Raw genomic sequence first — 21,812 nt, forward strand, 5'->3', positions numbered from 1 at the left:
GAATCACTGTCTGTGTGGAGTTTGTACACTCTCCCTGTGTCTGTATGGGTTTCCTCCCATAGTCCAAAGATGTTTGGGTTAGGTGGATTGGCCATGTTAAATTGCTTCAGGGGACCAACTGGGGTAAATGCATGGTGCTGTGGGGATAGGGCCTGGGTGGGATTGTGGTCAGTGTAGACTCAATGGGCCAAATGGCCTCCTTCTGCATTGCAGGATTCTATGATCCTGTCTGCCCTGCTTTTGTCTGATCTCTCTGGTAGCAGGATTACTGACTCTGCCTTTACTATTTAATGTGCTCTATTTAACTTCTGTGCTGTCCTCAACCTTCTCTTCTGTTTCCCTACTGCTTTGAGTCCCACCCCATTGCAAAACTAGTTTAAACCCTCCCAGGTGGCTCTAGCAAATCTCCCCATCAGGATATTAGTCCCTCTCCAGTTCAGCTATAACCTGTCCCTCTTGAACAGGTCACCCTAGTCCCAGAAGAGATCCCAATGATCCACAAATCTAAATCCCTACCCCCTGCACCAGCTGTCAAGCCACGCATTCATCTGCCTAATCTTCTTCTTCCTACTCTCTCTAGCGTGTGGCACCGGCAGTAGTCCAGAAATTACAACACTCAAAATCCTGCAGTTTTAGCCTTCTGCCTAACTTTATATTCACGCTTCAGGACCTCATCCCTTTTCCTACCTACATCAAAGAACAGAGCAGCAGAGGAACAGGCTGTCCGACCTGCCAAGCCTGTGCTAGTCGTGATGCCTCCCTAAACTAAAACTGTATGCACTAACGGAGTCTGTATCCTTCCATTCCCATCCTATCCATGCGTTTGTCCCTTAAACACCACTATCGTACCTACTCCCACGACCTCCCCGGGCAGTGCATTCCAGATGTTCACCACCCACTGTAAAAACACTTGCCTCGTACATCTCCTAAGCTTTTCCCCATGTACCTTAAACCTATTTTTCCCCAGTACTTGATTTTTCTACCCAGGAAAGTGCATCTGACTATCCACTCATTCCATGTCACTCATAATCTTGTGAATCTCTAGCAGGTTGCCCTTTAACCTCCACCATTCCAGTGAGAACAAACCAAACTTATCCAACCTTTCCTCATAGCTAATACCCCCATACCAGGCTACATCCTGGTAAATCTCTTTTGTACCCTCTCCAAAGCATCCACATCGTTCTGGTAGTGTGATGACCAGAATTGTGGACAATATTCTGAATGGTTCTATAAAGCTGCAACATGACCTGTGAATTTTCATACTCAATGCCCCAACTGATGAAAGCAAGCATGCTGTATGCCTTCTTGACCAACTTATCCACCTGCGTTGCCACTTTCAGTTCTCGGTGGACGTATACACCCAGATCTCTCTGCCTGTCAGTACTCTTAAGGGTTCTACCATTTACATGCATTGGACCTTCCAAAATGCATTACCTCACATTTGTCTGGCTTAAACTCCATTTGCCATTTCTCCACCCAAATCTCCAACCGGCCTATATCTTGCTGTATCCCCTAACAATCCTCTTCACTATCTGTAACTCCACCAATTTTTGTGTCATCTATGAACTTACTAATCAGACGAGTTACATTTTCCTCCAAATCATTTATACACTACGAACAACAAAGGTCCCAGAACTGAAAACAGGAGTTGGACGTCTTGTTGAAGTTGTACAAGACATTGGTAAGGCCACACTTGGAATACTGTATACACTTCTGGTCACCCTATTATAGAAAGGATATTATTAAACTAGAAAGAGTCAGGGGTAAGTTTTTCACTGAGGGTGGTGAGTGAGTGGAATCGGCTGCTGTCGGTGGTAGAGGCGAACTTGCTGGGGTCTTTTGAAAGACTTCTGGATGAGTAAATGGGATTTAATGGGTTTGGGAGTTACAGATAGTTCTATGGCCTGGTAGGTATGGATATGATTGGTGTCGAAGAGCCATTTTGTGCTGTAGTGTTCTATGCTCTATGTTGAAAGATTGACTAAAATGCTACCGGGACTGGATAGTTTGGGTTATGAGGGGCTGGATAAACTGGGACTTTTTGTCTGGAGTGAGGGGTGATCTTATAGAGGTCTACAAAATAATGAGAGGCACGGACCAGCTAGATAGTCAATATCTTTTCCCAAAGGTGGGGAGTTTAAAACTAGAGGGCATAGGTTGAAGCTGAGAGGAGAGATAGAGTAGGGTCAGAGAGAGGGTGGTGAGTGTATGGAACAAACTGCCAGAGGTGGTAGTAGAGGCAGGTACAATTTTGTCCTTTGAAAAGCGTTTAGACAGTTACATGGGTATGATGGGTATAGAGGGATATGGGCCAAATGCAGGCAATTGGGATTAGCTTGGGGGTTTAAAAAAAAAGCGGCATGGACAAGTTGGGCTGAAGGGCCTGTTTCCGTGCTGTAAACTTCTATGACTCTTATGATTTTAACTGATCCCTGTGGAACATCGCTAGTCACAGCCTTCCATTCAGAAAAGTACCCCTCTATTGCTGGAGCGTAGTAAGCCAAGGGATGATCTTATAGAGGTCTATAAAATAATGAGCATAGATCAGCTAGATAGTCATATCTTTTTCCAAAGGTAGGGGAGTCTAAAACTAGAGGGCATAGGTTTAAGGTGAGTGGGGAGAGATGCAAGTGTCCAGACGGGCAATTGTTTCACACACAGGGTGGTGAGTGTCTGGAACAAGCTGTCAGAGGCAGTAGTAGAGGCAGGTACAATTTTGTCTTTTAAAATGCATTTAGACAGTTACATGGATCTAAAGTGGTATGAGCCAAATGCGGGTAATTGGGATTAGCTTAGGGGTTTAAAAAAAAGGCAGCATAGACAAGTCGGGCCGGAGGGTCTGTTTCCATGCTGTAAACCTCCGATTCTGCCTCCTGAATGCTCCACAGTGCGTTCAACTGCTGCTTCAACCGAACAATGCAGTCTGTGAGGAGCTGCAGATGGACACACTTCTTGCAGACAAAGTTGTCAGGGAGACTAGATAGCTCCCTGATTTTCCCACATCAGGCAGGAGGAGCACACCATTGCCCTAACTACCATACTGCCCTTCTACAGTTAAGAGGATAGCAAAATCTCGATTTATCTTTCCCTTGCCTGTGGTCCTCTCTTTTGGTTAAAGGAGGAGTTGGGGAGGAAACACTAAAGTAGTGTTTGGAGTTTAACTCCCTTGCTTTTTGAAGTATTCCCCTCCATGTCACTTTGATCTCTTTCCCACACTGCTAATCTGATTTATATCCTTCAGGGACTGCATTAAAATTGCCACAAGATAACTTTTCAGGGCTGCTTATAGCTTTAAAGAGTGAGAAAAACCTCATTGGTTAGCTTGCTGCAATTAATGTCCTGATGCAGGAACACTATCATCATAAAATGTGATTTTTGAAGAGATTTCATGAGTTACAACTCAGTTTGACCTACTAACAAAGTTAAACTGAAAAGTTTTGTGCATTTAGCAGTACTCAACAGTCAAATTAAAGAAGTTTAACATCCTTGATAATATTCTATTTTTCTCATTGCAAAGGTGATGGAAACGAAAGACATGCTGTATATTGTAACAGAATTTGCACAGAATGGTGAGATGTTTGGTGAGTTTGCTTTCCGTCTTTGCAAGTATTTTGCAATCAGTTGAAAGTTGATTTCTATCTGCTGTGAAAGGTGAACAACAGTAACCACCTCTTCTGTCATCTACAGATTACTTATCTACGAAGGGCCCATTGAGTGAGAGTGAGGCCCGTGCCAAATTTTGGCAGATTCTGATGGCTGTGGAATATTGTCACAATCACCACATAGTTCACCGGGATTTGAAGAGTGAGAATCTGCTACTTGATGATAACATGAACATTAAGATTGCAGGTAAAAGCCAGGTTCTGTCAAACTCAGTAGGTTCCACCATGTCAATGCCAGTTATTTCTGCACTTCATTCTGAGGAGAACAATGAATATGTTGAACAAGTTTCTGTTTCCTTTTACATCGCAACATAGAAACTAGAAGCAGGAGGAGACCGCTCGGCCCTTCGGGCCTGCTCCACCGTCCATTTTAATCATGGCTGATCATCGAATTCAATATCCTGATCCCACCTTCTCCCCATATCCCTTGATCCCTTTAACCCCAAGAGCTATATCTGATTTCTTCTTGAAATCAGACAACGTTTTGACCTCAACTACATTCTGTGGTAGTGAATCCCACACATTCACCACCCTCTGGGTGAAGAAATTTCTCCTCACCTCAGTTCTAAAAGGTTTACTCCTTATTTTCAAGCTATGACCTCTAATTTTGGACTCTTCCACCATTTGGAACATCCTTTCTGAATCTACCCTGTCTAACCCCGTTAGAATTTTATAGGTTTCTATGAAATTCCCCCTCACTCTTCTAAACTCAAGTGAATATAACTAAACTCTCTAGTAAGACCCCACTTGGAGTACTGTGCGCAGTTCTGGTCGCCTCATTGCAAGAAAGATATGGAAGCTATTGAAAGGGTGCAGAGGACATTTACAAGAATGTTGCCTGGATTGGGAGGCATGCCTTATGAGGATAGGTTGAGGGAGCTAGGTCTTTTCTCCCTGGAGAGACGAAGGTTGAGAGGCGACCTGATAGAGGTTTATAAGATGTTGAGAGGTATAGATAGGGTGGAGTCTCAGAGGCTATTTCCCAGGGCTGAAATGGTCGCCATGAGGGGACACAGGTTTAAGGTGCTGGGAAGCAAGTACAGAGGAGATGTCGGGGGTAAGTTTTTCACTCAGAGGGTGACGGGTGAGTGGAATCGGCTGCTGTCGGTGATGGTGGAGGCGAACTCGTTGGGTACTTTTAAGAGACTTCTGGATGAGTGCATGGGATTTAATGGGATTGAGGGTTATAGATAGGCCTGGTAGGTAGGGATATGATCAGCACAACTTGTGGGCCAAAGGGCCTGTTTGTGCTGTAGTTTTCTACGTTCTATTAATATAATCCTAACCAGCTTAGTCTCTCCTCATGTGACAGACCTTCCATCCCAGGAATCAGCCTGGTAAACCTTCACTGCATTCCCTCTATAGCAAGGACATCCTTCCTCAGGTAAGGACACTAAAACTGCGCACAATACTCCAGATGTGGCCTCACCACCGCCCTATACAATTGCAGTAAAACATCCCTATCCCTATCCCTATACTCAAATCCTCTCGCTATGAAGGCCAACATAGGAGAGACTGAGGGATTTGAGGTTGTTTTCGTTAGAAAGAAGGCGGCTGCGAGGGGACCTTATTGAAACATATAAGATGATTAGAGGTTTGGATAGGGTGGACAGTGATAGCCTTTTTCCTCGGATGGAGAAAGCTAGCACGAGGGGGCATAGCTTTAAATTAAGGGGTGGTAGTTACAGGACGGATGTCAGGGGTTGGTTCTTTACCCAGAGGGTGGTGAGGGATTGGAATGCCCTGCCTGCTGCAGTTGTAAATGCGCCTAGTTTGGGGGCGTTTAAGAGATCCGTGGATAGGTTTATGGATGGAAAGGGTTTAGTTTAGGTTAGAGGGTCATTGTTTCTTAACTGGTCGGCGCAACATCGTGGGCCGTAGGGCCTGTTTTGCGCTGTACTGTTCTATGTTCTATGTTCTTTACTGCCTGCTGTACCTGCGCACTTAGTTTCAGCGACCGATGCACGAGGACTCCAAGGTCTCGCTGAGTATCCACCTCTCTCAATTTATACCCATTCAAACAATAATCTGTCTTCCTATTATTGTTACCAAAGTGGATAACTTCACACTTATTATCCACATTATACCTCATCTGCCATGCTCATGTCCACACACTCAGTGTGTCCAAATCACACTGAAGCATCTCTGTATTGTCCTCACAGTTCACCTTCCTGCTCAACTTTGTATCATCTGCAAATTTGGAGATAATACATTCAATTCCCTCTTCCGAATCATTAATAATGGGATGGGGCAGCACTGTGGTACCTTGAGTAGCATTGCTGCCTCACAGCATCAGAGACCCAGGTTCGATACTCACTTGGGGTCACGCTGTCAGTGTTGAGTTTGCATGTTGTCCCTGTGTCTGTGTGGGTTTCCTCTGGTGCTCCAGTTTTCTCCCATAGTCCAAAAGATGACCTGTTTAGGTGCATCCTAGCACCTAAATTCTCCTTCAATGTACCCGAATAGGCGCCAGAGTGCGAAGACTTAGGGGATTTTCACAGTAACCTCACTGCAGGGTTAATGTAAGCCTATTTGTAACTAATAAATAAACTTTAAATAATGAAGACAGTTGGGGTCCTGGCACAGATCCCTGCAGAACCCCACTAGTCACTGACTGCCATTCAGGAAAAGAACCATTATGCCAACTCTTTGCTTCCTGTCTGCTGACCAGTTTTCTTGAGACGTTACCTACAATCACATGTGCTTTAACTTTCTGTTATGTGAGATCTTGTCGAAAGCCTTCTGAAAGTCTAAATAAACCACATCCACTCTTTTCCTTGGCCGACTTTACTAGTTACATCCTCAAAAAATTCCAATAGATTCATCAGGCGTGATTTCCCTTTTGTAACTCCATGTTGACTGTCTGATTATACCATTGCCTTCCAAATGCTGAGTTTTGAAGTTCTTGATAATGGACACTAGCAACGTTCCCAGTACTGATGTTAGGCTCACTGGTCCAAAGTTCCCTGTTTTCTCTCTACCTCCCTTTTTGAATAACAGGCTTACATTAGCTACTCTCCGATCTGTGGGAACTACTCGAGTCCAAAGAATTTTGGAAAATAACCACCAATGGATCTACTATTTCCAGGGCCACTTAAGTACTCTGGGATGAAGATGATCAGGACCTGGAGATTTATCCACTTTCAATCCCATCAATTTCCCCAAAACCATTTCTCTACTAATGCTGATTTTCTTCAGCTCCTCACTAAAACATGTTTCTCTCAGCATTTCTGGCACATTATTCATGTGTTCCCTTGTGAAGATTGAAGCAAAGTACTAATTTAATTCCTCAGCCATTTATTTATTCTTCGTTATGAATTCTCCTGTTTCTGAAAACAAGGGGCCTACATATGCTTTTGACAATTTATCTCTCTTTACATATCTATAGAAACTTTTTCAGTCAGTTTTTATGTTCACCACTAGGTTACTTTCATACTTTATTTTTCCCTTCATAATCAATCCCTTGGTCCTCCTTTGCTGAATTTTAAACTCTTCCCAATTCTCAGGCCTATTGTTTTTTCATATGTACTGTTCTGTTGTGATCAAGTTTGAGGACCAGCTTGTTCCTAGACTGCACTCCTGTCTGGAGGATAGAGCCGGAGAAAGAGGCTCCAAGCTTTGCTGCTCAATGTCATTACTGCCTCACCAAATGATAGACAAGGTCCTCTGCGCAGAAGGTGTAGGGACGACAGACAAGGGTGCTGGAGGGCTGTCAGGTGCGGAAGGCAGGCGGGGTGCTTAAGGGCTGTTAAAGGTGTGGGTGGGAGGGGGGATTGGGGACATCTTTGTTTCTGGTGCTGGTGAAGAAATGACAAATGTCCTTCTCTTCCAGCAGTACTTGCGAGTGGTCCTGCATGTTCTAGTCTGGCGGGAATACAATATCCTGTCAGCAGAAAGGGTTGCAAAACTTTGTCTATCATCTTCTTTATTATTCTTTCAGGAGAAATGAGTAATACTAGCAAGGCCAGCATTTGTTACCCTTCTCTAATTTCCCTTAAGAAGGTGATGGTAATCCACCATCTTGAAGTGCTGCAGTCTCTGAGGCACATCCACATGCTGATAAGCTGGAAGCTTCAGGATTTTGACCTAGCCACAGTGAAGGAACTGTGATGTATTTCCAAGTCAGGATTGTGCATCGGTTGGAGGGAAACTTGCAGGTTGTGATGTTTCCAGATCTACATTGCCCTTGCGCTTCAAAGTGGTAAAGGTCATAGTTAAAAGATTCTTTGTAGCCTCTGAAGCTAATTTATGTTTTGTACAAGCTCTAAGGGACATTGAAGAGACACAGCAACATTTATTATGTTGGATGAGTAATTTGCCTCTTCTTTCACAGATTTTGGTTTTGGAAATTTTTATAAGCATGGTGAGTCATTATCGACTTGGTGTGGAAGCCCACCCTATGCAGCACCTGAAGTCTTTGAAGGAAAAGAATATGAAGGTCCCAACGTTGATATCTGGGTATGTAAGACAACAGGAACTTGCTCAAGACTTGGGACATCTTTGATCTGAAACAGGTAAAGAAATGACAAATGTCCTTTTTTTCCAACAGAGTTTGGGCGTGGTCCTGTACGTTCTAGTTTGTGGATCCCTGCCATTTGATGGGCCAACGTTACCGATTCTGAGGCAGAGGGTGATAGAGGGCCGTTTCCGAATCCCATTCTTCTTATCTGAAGGTACGTTTAGTCTCTGCACGTTCACCATTTCGAAGTCGTACCTTTTTATTTATGTTAAGTATCCATCAGATTAACACCAAATTTGTTTCCTAAAATGTGAAGTTTATGTACAGTTTGAACTTAATCTTGACTAAAACTGATGATTTGCTCCAACAGAATGTGAAAGCTTAATTCGGCGAATGTTGATGGTGGACCCTGGGAAGCGAATTACAGTCTCACAGATTAAACAGCACCGCTGGATGTTAGCACAAGAACCACCAACCTATTCCCTCAAAGACTACAACACAAATCTTGGCAACTACAACCAGCAGGTCCTTGGTCTCATGCACAACCTGGGTATTGACAGACAGAAGACCATTGAGGTAAAGCACCATGTGTGATAATAGGATCTTGAGCCAATCTTTAGGGCTGTAATGTGCTTTATATTTACACCTGTGTATGCAAATGAAGGAAATTATAAAAAAATTGAAAACTCTTTCTTTCAATGTTAGACATTGAGCAAAACAAATTTATTAAAAACAATCTTCCATAATTTAAATAACTTTTAAAACACTGGCAGAGTTTCAATATTCTGTAATTCCAGAATTGATGTGTTACTAAGTACATCATTTCAAATATCTTGTTGTCTAGCTTTTAGCTACAGAGATGGTTGCTGGAATTTTGGATCCTTGTGTCACTTCATTCCAACAGTAATGTGGATTTTTTATTTTGCAGTCATTACAGAACAGCAGTTACAATCACTTTTCTGCAATCTACTACCTTCTTCTGGAAAGAGTTAAAGAGTGCAGAAATAACCAGACAGTAAACCATCAGACTTCTTCACAATATCAAATTTCCAAAACAGCCCACGAACACATGCAAGCAGGAGTGAGTTGTAAATAATATTCATTATAGATGGCATTAGATTGAATTATTGCAGTGCATTTCTGGAGAATTATTGGTGACTTTTTATTTTCTAACACTTTTTCTTTCCTTATGTTTTCATGGGAAATTGGCATCAGTAGCAAAGCTAGTGTGTTACCCATCCCTAATTGCCTTTGCAAATTTCAGATGACAATTAAAAGCCATGTTGTTATGGCTCTGAAGTCACATGTAGGTTAGACTGGTTACAGACAACAGATTTACTTCTTTAGAAGGTATTTCTGAACAAAGTGAATCTTTATGACGTGGAGGTTTAATGCATGGAAACGGGCTCATCGGCCCAACTTGTCCATGCCCAGGTTTTAATCACTAAGCTAGTCCCAATTTCTCGCATTTGGCCCATATCCCTCTATACCCATCTTACCCACGTAACTGTCTAAAGGCTTTTTAAAAGATAAAATTGTACCTGCCTCTACTACTGCCTCTGGCGGCTTGTTCCAGACACTCACCACCCTCTGTGACAAAACTGCCTCTCTGGACCCTTTTGTATCTCTTCCCTCTCATCTTAAACCTATGCCCTTCAGTTTAAGAGTCCCCTACCTTTGGCAAAAGATGTTGACTATAACTGATCTATGCCCCTGGTTATTTTGTAGACCCCTATAAGAGCATCCCTAAGCCTCCTATGCTCCAGAGGAAAAAATCCCAGTCTATCCAGCCCACCTTAGAACTCAAACCAAAACCTGTTAGCATCCTAATAAATCTTTTCTGCACTCTTTCCAGTTTAATAAGATCCTTTCTATGTAAGGGTGACCAGAATTGTACACAGTATTCCAAGCATGTCTTGTACAACTTCAACAAGACGTCCCAACTCCTGTATTCAGTGTTCTGACTAATGAAACCAAGCATGCCGATTGCCTCCTTCATCACCCTGTAACTCCACTTTCAAGGAGCTATGAACCTGTACTCCTAGATCTCTTTGTTCTATAACTTTCCCAATGCCCTACCATTAACTGAGTAAGTCCTGGCCTGATTCAGTCTACCAAAATGCATCACTTCACGTTTATCTAAATTAAACTCCATCTGCTATTCATCAGCTCACTGGCCCAATTGATCAAGATCCTGTTGCAATTGGAGATAACCTTCTTCACTGCCCACTATGCCACCAATCTCGGTGTCACCTGCAAACTTACAAACCATTCCTCCTAAATTCTCATCCAAATCATTAATATAAATGACAAATAACAGTGGACCCAGCACCAATCCCTGAGGCACACTGCTGGTCACAGGCCTCCAGTCTGAAAAACAACCATCCTGTGTCTTCTGTCATCAAGCCAATTTTGTATCCATGTGATTACCCTGGATCCTGCAAGATTTAACCTTTATGCAACAACTTACCATGTGGTACCTTGTCAAAGGCCTTGTTATAGTCCATGTCGGCAACATTAACTGCGCTGCCCTCATCTACCTTCTTGGTTATCCCTTCAAAAAACTCAAATCAAATTTGTGGATATGATTTTCCACTCAAAGCCATGCTGACTGTCTCTGATCAGTCCTTGCACCTCTAAATACCTGTAGATCCTGTCTCTCAAAATCTTCCCTCAAAATCTCTTCTAACAACTTACCCACTACAGATGTGAGACTTAGCAGTCTGTAGTTCCCAGACTTTTTCCTACAGCCCTTATTAAACAACGGCACAATATTTGGCATTCTCCAGTCTTGATTGTTGATGATTCAAATATCTCTGCTAAAGGACTCGCAATTTCCTCCCTAGCTTCCCACGATGTCCTGGGAGATACCTCATCAGGGCCCAGGGATTTATCCACCTTGATATGCTTTAAGACTTCAAGCACCTCCCTTTCTGTTATATGTGCACTCCTCAAAACATCACCATTTATTTTCCCCAAGTTTCCTAACATCCATACCTTTCCTCAACAGAAAAGTGAAATATTTACATAGGATCTCACCCATCTCTTGTGGATCTGCACATAAATGACCTTGTTGATCCTTATGGGCCTTATTCTCACCTGAGTTACTCTTTTGCCCTTTGTATTTGTAGGAGGTCTTTAGATTCTCTTTGTCTTATCTGCCAAAGCAATCCCATGTCATCTTTTTGCCCTCCTGATTTCTCTCTAAACTCTACTCTGACAACCTCTATACTCTTCAAGGAATCCACTTGATTCCAGCTGCCTATGCGTGCCATGTGCTGCCACCTTTTTGACCAGGGCCTCAGTATCTCGAATTATCCAGGGTTCCTTACTTCTACCAGCCTTACCCTTCATTCTAAAAGGAATGTGCTTACCCTGAATCCTAGTTAACACACTTTTGAAAACCTCTCCATTACCAGACGTCCCTTTGCCTGCAAACAGGTTCCCCCAATAAATTCTGGAAGTTCCTGTCTAATAACATCAAAATTGGCCTTGCCCCAATTTAGAATTTTAAGTTTTGGGCCAGACCTATCATTCTTCATGGCTATCTTAAAACTAATGGAATTATGGTCACTGGTCCCAAAGTAACCTGCCCTTCCTTATTTCCCAAGTGGAGGTCAAGTTTTGTCCCCTCTCTAGTCAGGCCATCCACTTGCTGAATGAGAAATTCCTCCTGAATACACTCAACAAATTTCTGTCTATCCAAGCTGCTAATGCAATGGCTGTCCCAGTCAATGTTGAGAAAGTTGAAGTCCCTGACTATTACCGCCCTGTTTTGTTTTCAGCTATCTGTAATCTCCTTACATATTTGCTCCTCAATTTCCCACTGATTATTTGGGCGCCTATAGTACAATCTATCAAATTGATTTCCTTCCTCTTATTTCTCTGTTCTACCCGTATAGACTCAATGGGCAAACCCTCAGATATATCTCCTCAGTACTGCCGTGATGTTCTCCCTAATTAAAAATGCAACCCCCCGTCTCTTACCTTCTGTTCTAACTTCCCAATAGCATCTGTACCCTGAACGTTCAGCTGCCAATCCTGCCCCTCCCTTAGATAGTTGTCACAAGTACATTACAGAGACTAGCATTTCTATATTCCAGATTTATTAATTGAACTTATATTCCACCTGCTGCTGTGATGGAATTTGAATCTATGCCCCCAGAACATTAGCCAAGATCTGTACTTTCGCTGTATTTGTTTCATTGAGGGTTGCCATGCACATTTCATGTTTTTATGACTTACTGATTTTTAGGTTTCTCAAGAGGCGACTGAAGTGGAATTTATAATCCCTCATGTACAAATCGAACCTTTCTCCATACCCATGCTTCACAGGGACTTGGAATATGACTTTGCCTGTTCTTTCCAGGTTAGTCTGAGAATGTATTTAAATGGAGTAATGGTTTAAATTTGTTTCATAGAACGTAGAACATAGAACATTACAGCGCAGAACAGGCCCTTCGGCCCACGATGATGCGCCGACCAGTTACAAAACAATGACCCACTAACCTAAACCAATCCCTTTTCGTCCATAAACCTATCCACGGATCTCTTAAACGCCCCCAAACTAGGCGCATTTACAACTGCAGCAGGCAGGGCATTCCAATCCCTCACCACCCTCTGGGTAAAGAACCTACCCCTGACATCCGTCCTATAACTACCCCCCCCCTTAATTTAAAGCCATGCCCCCTCGTGCTAGATTTCTCCATCAGAGGAAAAAGGCTATCACTATCCACCCTATCTAAACCTCTAATCATCTTATATGTTTCAATAAGATCCCCTCTTAGCCACCTTCTTTCCAGCGAAAACAACCCCAAATCCCTCAGCCTCTCCTCATAGGACCTCCCCTCCATACCAGGCAACATCCTGGTAAACCTCCTCTGCACCCTCTCCAAAGCCTCCACATCCTTCCTGTAATGTGGGGACCAGAACTGCACACAGTACTCCAAGTGCGGCCGCACCAGAGTTGTGTACAGTTGCAACATAACGCTGCGACTCCTAAATTCAATCCCCCTACCAATAAACGCCAAGACACCGTATGCCTTCTTAACAACCTTATCTACTTGATTCCCAACTTTCAGGGATCTATGTACACATACACCTAGATCCCTCTGCTCATCCACACTATTCAGAGTCCTCCCGTTAGCCCTATACTCGACACATCTGTTATTCCTACCAAAGTGAATTACCTCACACTTCTCCGCATTAAAGTCCATCCGCCACCTCTCGGCCCAGCTCTGCAACCTGTCTAAGTCTTCCTGCAAACTATGACACCCTTCCTCACTATCTACCACACCTCCGACTTTGGTGTCATCAGCAAACTTACTAATCCACTCAACTATACCCTCATCCAGATCATTAATAAAAATTACAAACAGCAGTGGCCCCAAAACAGATCCCTGAGGCACACCACTCGTAACCGAACTCCATGACGAATATTTACCATCAACCACCACCCTCTGTCTCCTATCCGCTAGCCAATTCCTGATCCAATTCCCTAGATCACCCCCAATCCCATACATCTGCATTTTCTGCAGAAGCCTACCGTGGTGAACCTTATCAAACGCCTTACTAAAATCCATATACACCACGTCCACTGCCTTACCCCCATCCACCTCTTTGGTCACTTTCTCAAAAAACTCAATAAGGTTAGTAAGGCACGACCTACCCGCCACAAAACCATGCTGACTATCTCCAATCAATTCATTACTCTCCAAATAACTATAAATCCTATCCCGAATAATTTTTTCTAAAACCTTGCCCACAACAGAAGTGAGACTCACCAGTCTATAATTCCCGGGGAAGTCTCTGTTCCCCTTCTTAAACAATGGGACAACATTCGCTGTCCTCCAATCTTCCGGTACTATACCAGAGGCCAACGACGACCTGAAGATCAGAGCCAGAGGCTCTGCAATCACTTCTCTTGCCTCCCAGAGAATCCTGGGGTAAATCCCATCCGGACCAGGGGACTTATCTATTTTCAGACCCTCCAGAATATCCAGCACATCCTCCTTATCAACTGTAACACTGTCAATTCTACTCCCCTGCAACCCAGTGTCCTCCTCAGCTATATCCATGTCCCCCTGCGTGAACACCGAAGAGAAATATTGGTTCAATGCCTCTCCAATCTCCTCCGGTTCCACACATAACTTCCCTCTGCTGTCTATAACTGGCCCTAATCTTGCCCTAACCAACCTTCTGTTCTTGACATACCTATAGAACGCCTTAGGATTCTCCTTAACCCTCTCAGCCAAAGTCTTCTCATGTCCTCTTTTAGCCCTTCTTAGCTCACTCTTCAACTCCCTCCTAGCCAATCTAAAGTTTTCTAGTGCACTACCCGAGCCCTCACGTCTCATCCGAACATAAGCCTCCTTTTTCCTTTTAACCAACGAATCAACTTTTTTGGTGTACCACGGTTCCCTAGCCCTACCAATTCCTCCTTGCCTGACAGGGACATACCTATCACGGACTCGCAGTAGCTGCTCCTTGAAAAAACTCCACATTTCGGACGTTCCCAGTCCCTGTAATCTCCTAGTCCAACCTATGCTTCCTAATTCTCTCCTAATAGCCTCATAATTACCCTTCCCCCAGCTAAAACCACTGGCCCGAGGTTCATGCCTATCCCTTTCCATCACTAAGGTGAACATAACCGAATTGTGGTCACTATCACCAAAATGCACACCAACTTCCAAGTCTAGCACCTGGTCTGGCTCATTTCCCAGCACCAAATCCAATATAGCCTCACCTCTAGTTGGCCTATCCACATACTGAGTCAAAAAACCTTCCTGCACGCTTTGTACAAAAACTGACCCCTCTAACGAGCTAGAGCTATAACAATTCCAATCAATATTAGTAAAGTTAAAACCCCCCATAACAATTACCCTATTACTTTCACTCCTAACCAGGATCGTCTCTGCAATCCTTTCCTCAACCTCTCTAGAACTTTTTGGAGGTCTATAAAAGACTCCCAACAGGGTGACCTCCCCTCTCCTATTTCTAATCTCCGCCCATACTACCTCAACAGACAAGTCCTCATCAAACTTCCTCTCTGACACTGTGATACAATCCCTGACCAATAATGCTACCCCTCCCCCCCTTCTACCTCCTCCTCTACTCCGACTAAAACATTTGAACCCCGGGACCTGCAACAACCATTCCTGCCCCTGCTCTATCCATGTCTCTGAAATGGCCACAACATCGAAGTCCCAGGTACTGATCCACGCTGCAAGTTCATCCACTTTATTGCAAATACTCCTCGCATTAAAGTATACGCATTTCAAACCCTGCTCCGCCCCACCCCTGCGATGCTGTGCATTGCAGTCCCCATCTATGCCCCCCTCACTTTCAATCCCTCCACTCAGGATCCCACCTTCTGCAGTGATTTAATCTTCATAGAATCATACAGTGCAGAAGAGGCCCTTCAGTGCATCGAGTCCGCACCAACACGTGAGAAATGCCTGAATTCCCACCAAATCCCATCTGCCATCTGTAACCCTGAATGGAATGATGTGCTGAGTGTTCATCCAGATATTTTATAAAGGATGTGAGGCATCCCACCTCCTCCACCCTCCCCAAGCAGCGCATTCCGGACGTCACCACCCTGTGGGTGGTAAAACAGTTTTCCTCTCACTGCCACCCCCCCCACCCCCCAAACCTCCTGCCCCTCAACTTGAACCTATGTCCCCTCATGACTGACCCTTCAACTAAGGGAAACAGCTGCTCCTTATCCACTCTGTCCAGATACCTCATAATCTTGTGCACCTCAATTAGGTCACTCCTCGGTCTTCTCTGCTGCAACGGCAACAACCCAATTATGAACCTCTCCATAATTTAAATGCTCCATCCCAGGCAGCATCCTGGTGAATCTCCTCTGCATCCCCTCCAGTGCAATCACATCCGTCTAATAATGTGGCAACCAGAACTGCACACAGTACGCTAGCTGTGGCCTCACCAAAGTTCTATACAACTCCAACATAACTTCCCTGCTTTTGTAATCTATACATTGTTTGATAAAGGCAAGTGTCCCATAAGCCTTTTTCACCACCATACTAACATGCCCTTCCACTTTCAGAGATCTGTAGACAAATACACCAAGGTCCCTTTGTTCCACAGAACTTCCTAGTATCCTATTGTTCATTGAGTACTTTCTTGTCAAATTACTCTTTCCAAAATGTATCGCTTCACACTTTTCGGGGTTAAATATCTTGCTAAAATCTTGTTAATTAACTAAAAAAAAACTGCATTTTAAAAAAAATTGATAGCTGAATTCTGGAATATCTCTTGCTCCACCTCACATTTTTTAGATTGTATGAAGTAACTGATTACAAAAAAGAAACCACTAAAGTTCCTTTTCTGTTCTATTCACTGAATAAGCAGCCAGTGATGCACCCAGTGGACGCATCAGTCAATGTTCTGATTGGAAATCAATCAATCTCTCGCAGCAGCTTACTTGAGACTGCTATCAATGAAGAGATGAGGCAGGAGCAGGACGTGGAAGAACATGTGATGGGGAAAGTCCAGAATTCTTTGCATGTTCTAAGCAGCGCAAACCGGCGAAACACAGTGGCTATGTCTGCACACTTCAACAACCATACTACTCCCTGTAAGTGTTTGCCATAGTTAATGTAGCTTCAGTTCAGTCCATGAATGTGAATCACCATATCTCAATGACCTGAGAGCAACCTCAATTTTTCTAGCTTTGTACTGGAGATCAGATAGAGCTCGGCTGCCTCAGAATAGCTGTGTTTTGAGAAAAGATGAAAAAATCTGGAAATACAAGCTGACTTCTGAGATTCCAGAAACACTGGGGATAGATCCTGAGCATTGAAAGCACTGGGGAAGGTTTCCGGGTTTTCCAACATTGTAGATTGATAGGGCATCGAGTGGCATGGTGAATGCAGGCAAGGTTTTCAGTACTCCATTTCCTTGGTAGGGGGGTTTGGGGTCCAACAGTTCAAGGAGAATGTGTTCTACTTTTCACAGTTTATTTCAGTCACTGGAAGTAAAGGACCAAAGATCTGGTTGCTAAATTTGCTGATGACATAAAGATACACAGAGAAGTAAGTTGTAAAGAGGACATGAGGCTACTAAAGGATATAGTTGACTCAGTAAGTGAGCAAAAATCTGGCAAATGGAGCTGTTGTAACATGAGAAATTGTCCATTTTGACAGGAAGAATAACAAGGAAGTGTTTTATATAAGTGGTGAGAGATTTCTGAGTGCAGAGGGATCTGGGTATCCTAGTGTACAAATCACCAAAGGTTAGTACGCTGGTGCAGCAATTAGGAAAGCCAGTAGAATGTTATAATTTATTGTGAGAGGAATTGAAGTAGAGAAGTTATACTTCAGTTATAAACCTAACCAGCACATTTTTCAAACTGGGAGGAAACCGGAGCATCTGGAGGAAACTCATGCAGACACGGGAGAATGTGCAAACTCCACACAGTCACCGAGCCAGGAATCACATCCGTGTCCGTGGCGCTGTAAAGCACAGTGCTAGCCACTGTGCTGCCGTGCTACCCACGTAGATAGATTGGAAAAGCCACAACTGTTTTCTTTAAGAGAAGATTGGGAGGAGATTTGATGGAGGCGTTCAAAATCTCAAGTGGTCTGGACAGAGTAGATAGGGAGAAACTGTTCTCACTGGTGAAAGAATCAGGAACAAGAGAGCACAGATTTAAAGTAATTAGTAAAAGAAACAGAAATTGTATGAGAGAAATGTTTTTCTGCAGCAAGCAGTTATGGGTGTGCAATGCATTGCCTGAGAGTCTGGTGGGGTAGGTTCAATTAAAGCATTCAAAAGAGAGTAAGACTGTTATTTGTAAAGGAAGAATGTGCAGGGTTACGAGGAGAAGGTGGGGAAATGGTACTCATTCGGTAAACTGGTGCAGACACAATGGGCTGAGTAGCCACCTCCTGCTCTGTAATGATTCTGTCAACCTGCTATAACCTTGTACACCTCTATCAAATCAACTCTCAATCTCCTTTGTTCCAAGGAGTTAGTGTTGTGACAATGAACAAAGAACAACCCAGCACGGGAAACAGGCCCAACGAGCCCGCGCCGCCGCATCCTCCTACACCTACCCTGCCCTGCGTGTATGCGAGTGGAACCCCTAACTTAGCCAGATTCAGGGGAGAATAGTGTCAATTTAGTAAACCAATCAGCCTAAGAGCACATCTTTGGGGTGTGGGAGGAAACCGGAGCGCCCGGAGGAAACCCACACAACCACAGGGAGAATGCACAAACTCCCACAGACACAGGCCCAAATCCATGTATCTGCACAGCTAGCAGTGCTAGTCACTGAGCTGTTGCGGCGCCCGTCTACCGGTCCACGATCAAGCACACACACCGACACGAAGTACTAGGCCACTCCCGGAACCTCCAAGAGCAGCCCACGCACGACCCACCGTGTGCATGCCCCTGGTTTGACAACAAGGTGGACCTCCACCTGCGGAATAAAAAGACAAAAACGTTAACATATAAGTCTGCATTTCCGGTGTGTCCCGAGGCTCTGACCCTATTTAATACCCCCTACTATAACCCTCCATCCCCGTTTCGCTCATGTGTCTATCTAAGTAAACCTTAAACAAGTCCAACGTGCCTGCCTCCACCACCCTACTCGGTAGCGCATTCCATATAATTGACTTTATATTTGCAGAAGTCATGCATGTGTAGCAATGGGTTTGGGATGTATCTGACTGGACTTGTTATTTGAGGAAGGGAAATCTGAATACTGTGAGAAAGCGCAGCTGAAGTCTTTGAGGTGTTATTGCAAAGGGCAGCAGCATTGACGTACATTCCACTTTCCACAGGTATTGTCATCTCCTCACAGACCAATATCCCAGAAGGTGCATGTTCTGACAGCTGCCTAATGTCCTCATCTGATAATGAGTTCCACTCCATAAACGGTAGCAGCCTTACAGACAAGGCAATGGTCCCACCGTTTGTGTACACCACTTCTGCAACTCCAATATTGCAGGCACAGGAGCATGGAACTGGGATCAATGATGCTCAGCTGCCGGTCACCTTTCAGGAGGGCCGAAGAGCCTCGGACACTTCACTAACTCCAGGTAAATCTGCAGCAAAGGTTCAGCTTTGCAACTTACCAGCTGGAAATTAGAAAGTAACTTTTTATGCGCAGTGGGCTAGTTGGACTGACAGAGTTCTGTTGTTGGTTTTCCAGGGCTGAAGCCTTTCCGACAACAACTGCGTAAAAGCGCCAGAGCAAAAGGGCTTAACAAAATCACCAGTTTTACTCGGCATGTCTGGAGGTCTCCATCCTGTATTGGGCCACGGAATCGACCGTCTCAGCAGTGTCCTTCCAGCAGCCCACAGCAGGTCACTCCAAACTCAAACGTCATCTTTCAGTTGTAACAATTTACCTGTTCAAACAGCAGCTGAGGTTGTTACTGATTTAATTGTGTTTGTGATTTAGGTGGCGAGTGTTTTTCCCAGTCTTGCTACCCGGATTTCTGCAGAAAGCAGGAATTTGCTGGAGGAAGTTTTGCACCAACAAAGGTGAGTATCAAAGAAAAACTGCCCAATCCTGTTAAATAAAGCTCAAATTTACTGCATTGGAGTTCAGAGATAAAAATCTAATCAGTTAGAGAGCAGCTACTGCCCAAGAAAAAAATCCAAGAATGTCAGGGAATTGGGAAAAGTTCAGGAAATGCATAGGGCTCAGTTGGTAGAAATTGAACAAAAGTGGTCCATTAAAAGCAGAAATTAATCTACAAACTGTGAACCTCTGGGTTCTTACTTCTGATCAGTCTGGTGAGTGCAGCCAGATAGGGATGGTTGTACCTATTGACTGTGAACCCTAATCTTATTTCAGAGTCCAATAGCCCAATTTTCTAAATACTTCATGTCTGTGTGGGAGGCATGATGTGGAGGCGCCAGCGTCGGACTGGGGCAAACACAGCAAAAGTCTTGCAACACTAGGTTAAATTCCAACAGGTTTATTTGATAGTAAATGCCACTAGCTTTCGGAATGCCTTCGTTAGGTGAATGGAGAGTGGGAAGCTAACAGGGACCTGTAGATGTTGTTACTTTTAGGGTTGAATGGGAGAAGGTTTTGATTCAGAATTTGAACTTCTGTTGGCCAGAGGGGATTGTGAAAGCATTCTGAATCGCCTGTTTAATTCCTCATTTCCATTTTTTTTTGCAGAAAGCTACAGCTGCAATATCTGAACAGTTCCCAGCCCAAATGTTCTGTACAATCCAAAACCGTCAAGACTCCTGTGTTCCGCAGTGTACTGGAAACAGCAGATGGTTTTAAAACTGCACCACATCTAACTCCCTCTTTCCTGCTGTCTGACATTACTCATACAGACTCTGAGACAGTCCACAGGGCTCAACCACAGCTGCACTACTTACTGGGTGTCAACCTGCCACAGCCTCTTCCCTGCACTGGTCCTTTGGATTTACACCCCATGGTCTCTGAGTTCCTCCAACAAACTCTGTTCTCATCACCAGAGCAGAGCAGGGGATTGGGAGTGGATTGTGAAACATTGGCTCTCACACCAGCACTAACCTGCTCTGCCATCTGAAATCTCAATTCTGCAGCCTCTCGAGCAATAAAACGTTCAGTTTGTACTATTGTGATAAATAGCTGCAGTCAACGGTGTGAATTCTCCTAGTCTGTTATTTCTAAAGTATTCCTGTGTCTGGAAAACTTCAATAACCAAAGGTTCATTTCACTCCCCCCATCAATGTTTATAAGCTGCAATCAAAAGGCAAAAGTCACTTTAATCATTGATTCACATCAAAGCTAAACTCAGGCCTGTTCAAGAAAGCATCATAGCACCTCTGTCCAATCAGCAGGTGAGATGATTTACTGGGTCAGAATTACCTCAAACATAGTCATGTTGCTGCTGTATGGAGAAAGATTCTCCGATTAGCTGGGACTGAGCAACATTTCACACGGCCGTGAATATCACGATTCCAACCATAAATCTGTCTTTTTGTGAGGTGAAGTTGCTGAATTCCTGGACAAATGAACCATCATCATCTGCCTGAATCCTGGGATTTCGCAGCTAAGCATTCTTAGCAACTGGGAAATCCAGTCATCTACACAAGCGGATCCTTGTACTTCTGGAATTGTTTGATGGCTATGCACAAAGTTCTGAAATTCCAGCGATTGCACAGGATTTATCAGGAAATCTATTGGTGTAAAGAGTCCCAAGGAAACTGGTATTCTGCTGCTTTGTTTTTTATTATCTGGGTCCAAATAGGAATAAATCCACTTTGGGGATTGTGCAATAATATGTTCCAATTTATATGTGTTGTAAAGAGAAATGAACAATTTATTTAAATGTTAGTAAAGTCCTGAAATATGATTAAAAGCCAGTTGTATTTGTTCCACGTTTGTGATTGAATTTCCAGCTGAATCCATTCCTTCGTTTCTGTAACTTTGTGTTAAAAGGTCCTAGTTTTTTCAGGCTCAGCCTGATCTTGAGTATTTGGCTCCCCTGCATTTCAGTAACTGATGTTTACTATGTTTTCTAATTGCTGTGTACTCTCATATCTGGAGACCAGACTGTGTGAGTCAGGCAGCCTCTCCAAAAAAGTCACTTACACATCTATCTGGTTTCTCAATGCTACTGTAAACATAAGGATGCAATTCTGCCAATTAACTTTGATGAGACTAGAAGGCAGCTTTGCCTCACCGCACTAACAGTCAACTCTCTAAT

General features: G+C 43.8%; 1 protein-coding gene across 2 annotated transcripts; it reads left to right on the plus strand.

Annotated features, from left to right (window-relative positions):
- Positions 1-3,497: 3,497 nt before the first annotated feature.
- LOC145340133 (serine/threonine-protein kinase SIK2-like) lies at positions 3,498-21,479 on the plus strand. 2 transcript variants are annotated; one of them, XM_080184559.1, is made up of 12 exons: positions 3,498-3,581; positions 3,688-3,849; positions 7,996-8,120; positions 8,212-8,335; positions 8,492-8,697; positions 9,050-9,202; positions 12,377-12,490; positions 16,495-16,723; positions 18,933-19,190; positions 19,304-19,458; positions 19,556-19,638; positions 20,288-21,479. In XM_080184559.1, the coding sequence occupies exons 1-12, from the start codon at positions 3,521-3,523 to the stop codon at positions 20,667-20,669; spliced, it is 2,052 nt and encodes a 683-aa protein (XP_080040685.1). In that variant the 5' UTR covers positions 3,498-3,520; the 3' UTR covers positions 20,670-21,479. The 2 variants fall into 2 exon arrangements, with proteins under 2 accessions (XP_080040685.1, XP_080040686.1); XM_080184560.1 differs by having other exon boundaries at positions 16,498-16,723.
- Positions 21,480-21,812: the final 333 nt, after the last annotated feature.

The sequence above is a fragment of the Carcharhinus amblyrhynchos genome, unplaced genomic scaffold (assembly GCF_965287045.1).
Source record: "Carcharhinus amblyrhynchos unplaced genomic scaffold, sCarAmb.v2.hapA scaffold_796, whole genome shotgun sequence".
Lineage (NCBI taxonomy): Eukaryota > Metazoa > Chordata > Chondrichthyes > Carcharhiniformes > Carcharhinidae > Carcharhinus > Carcharhinus amblyrhynchos.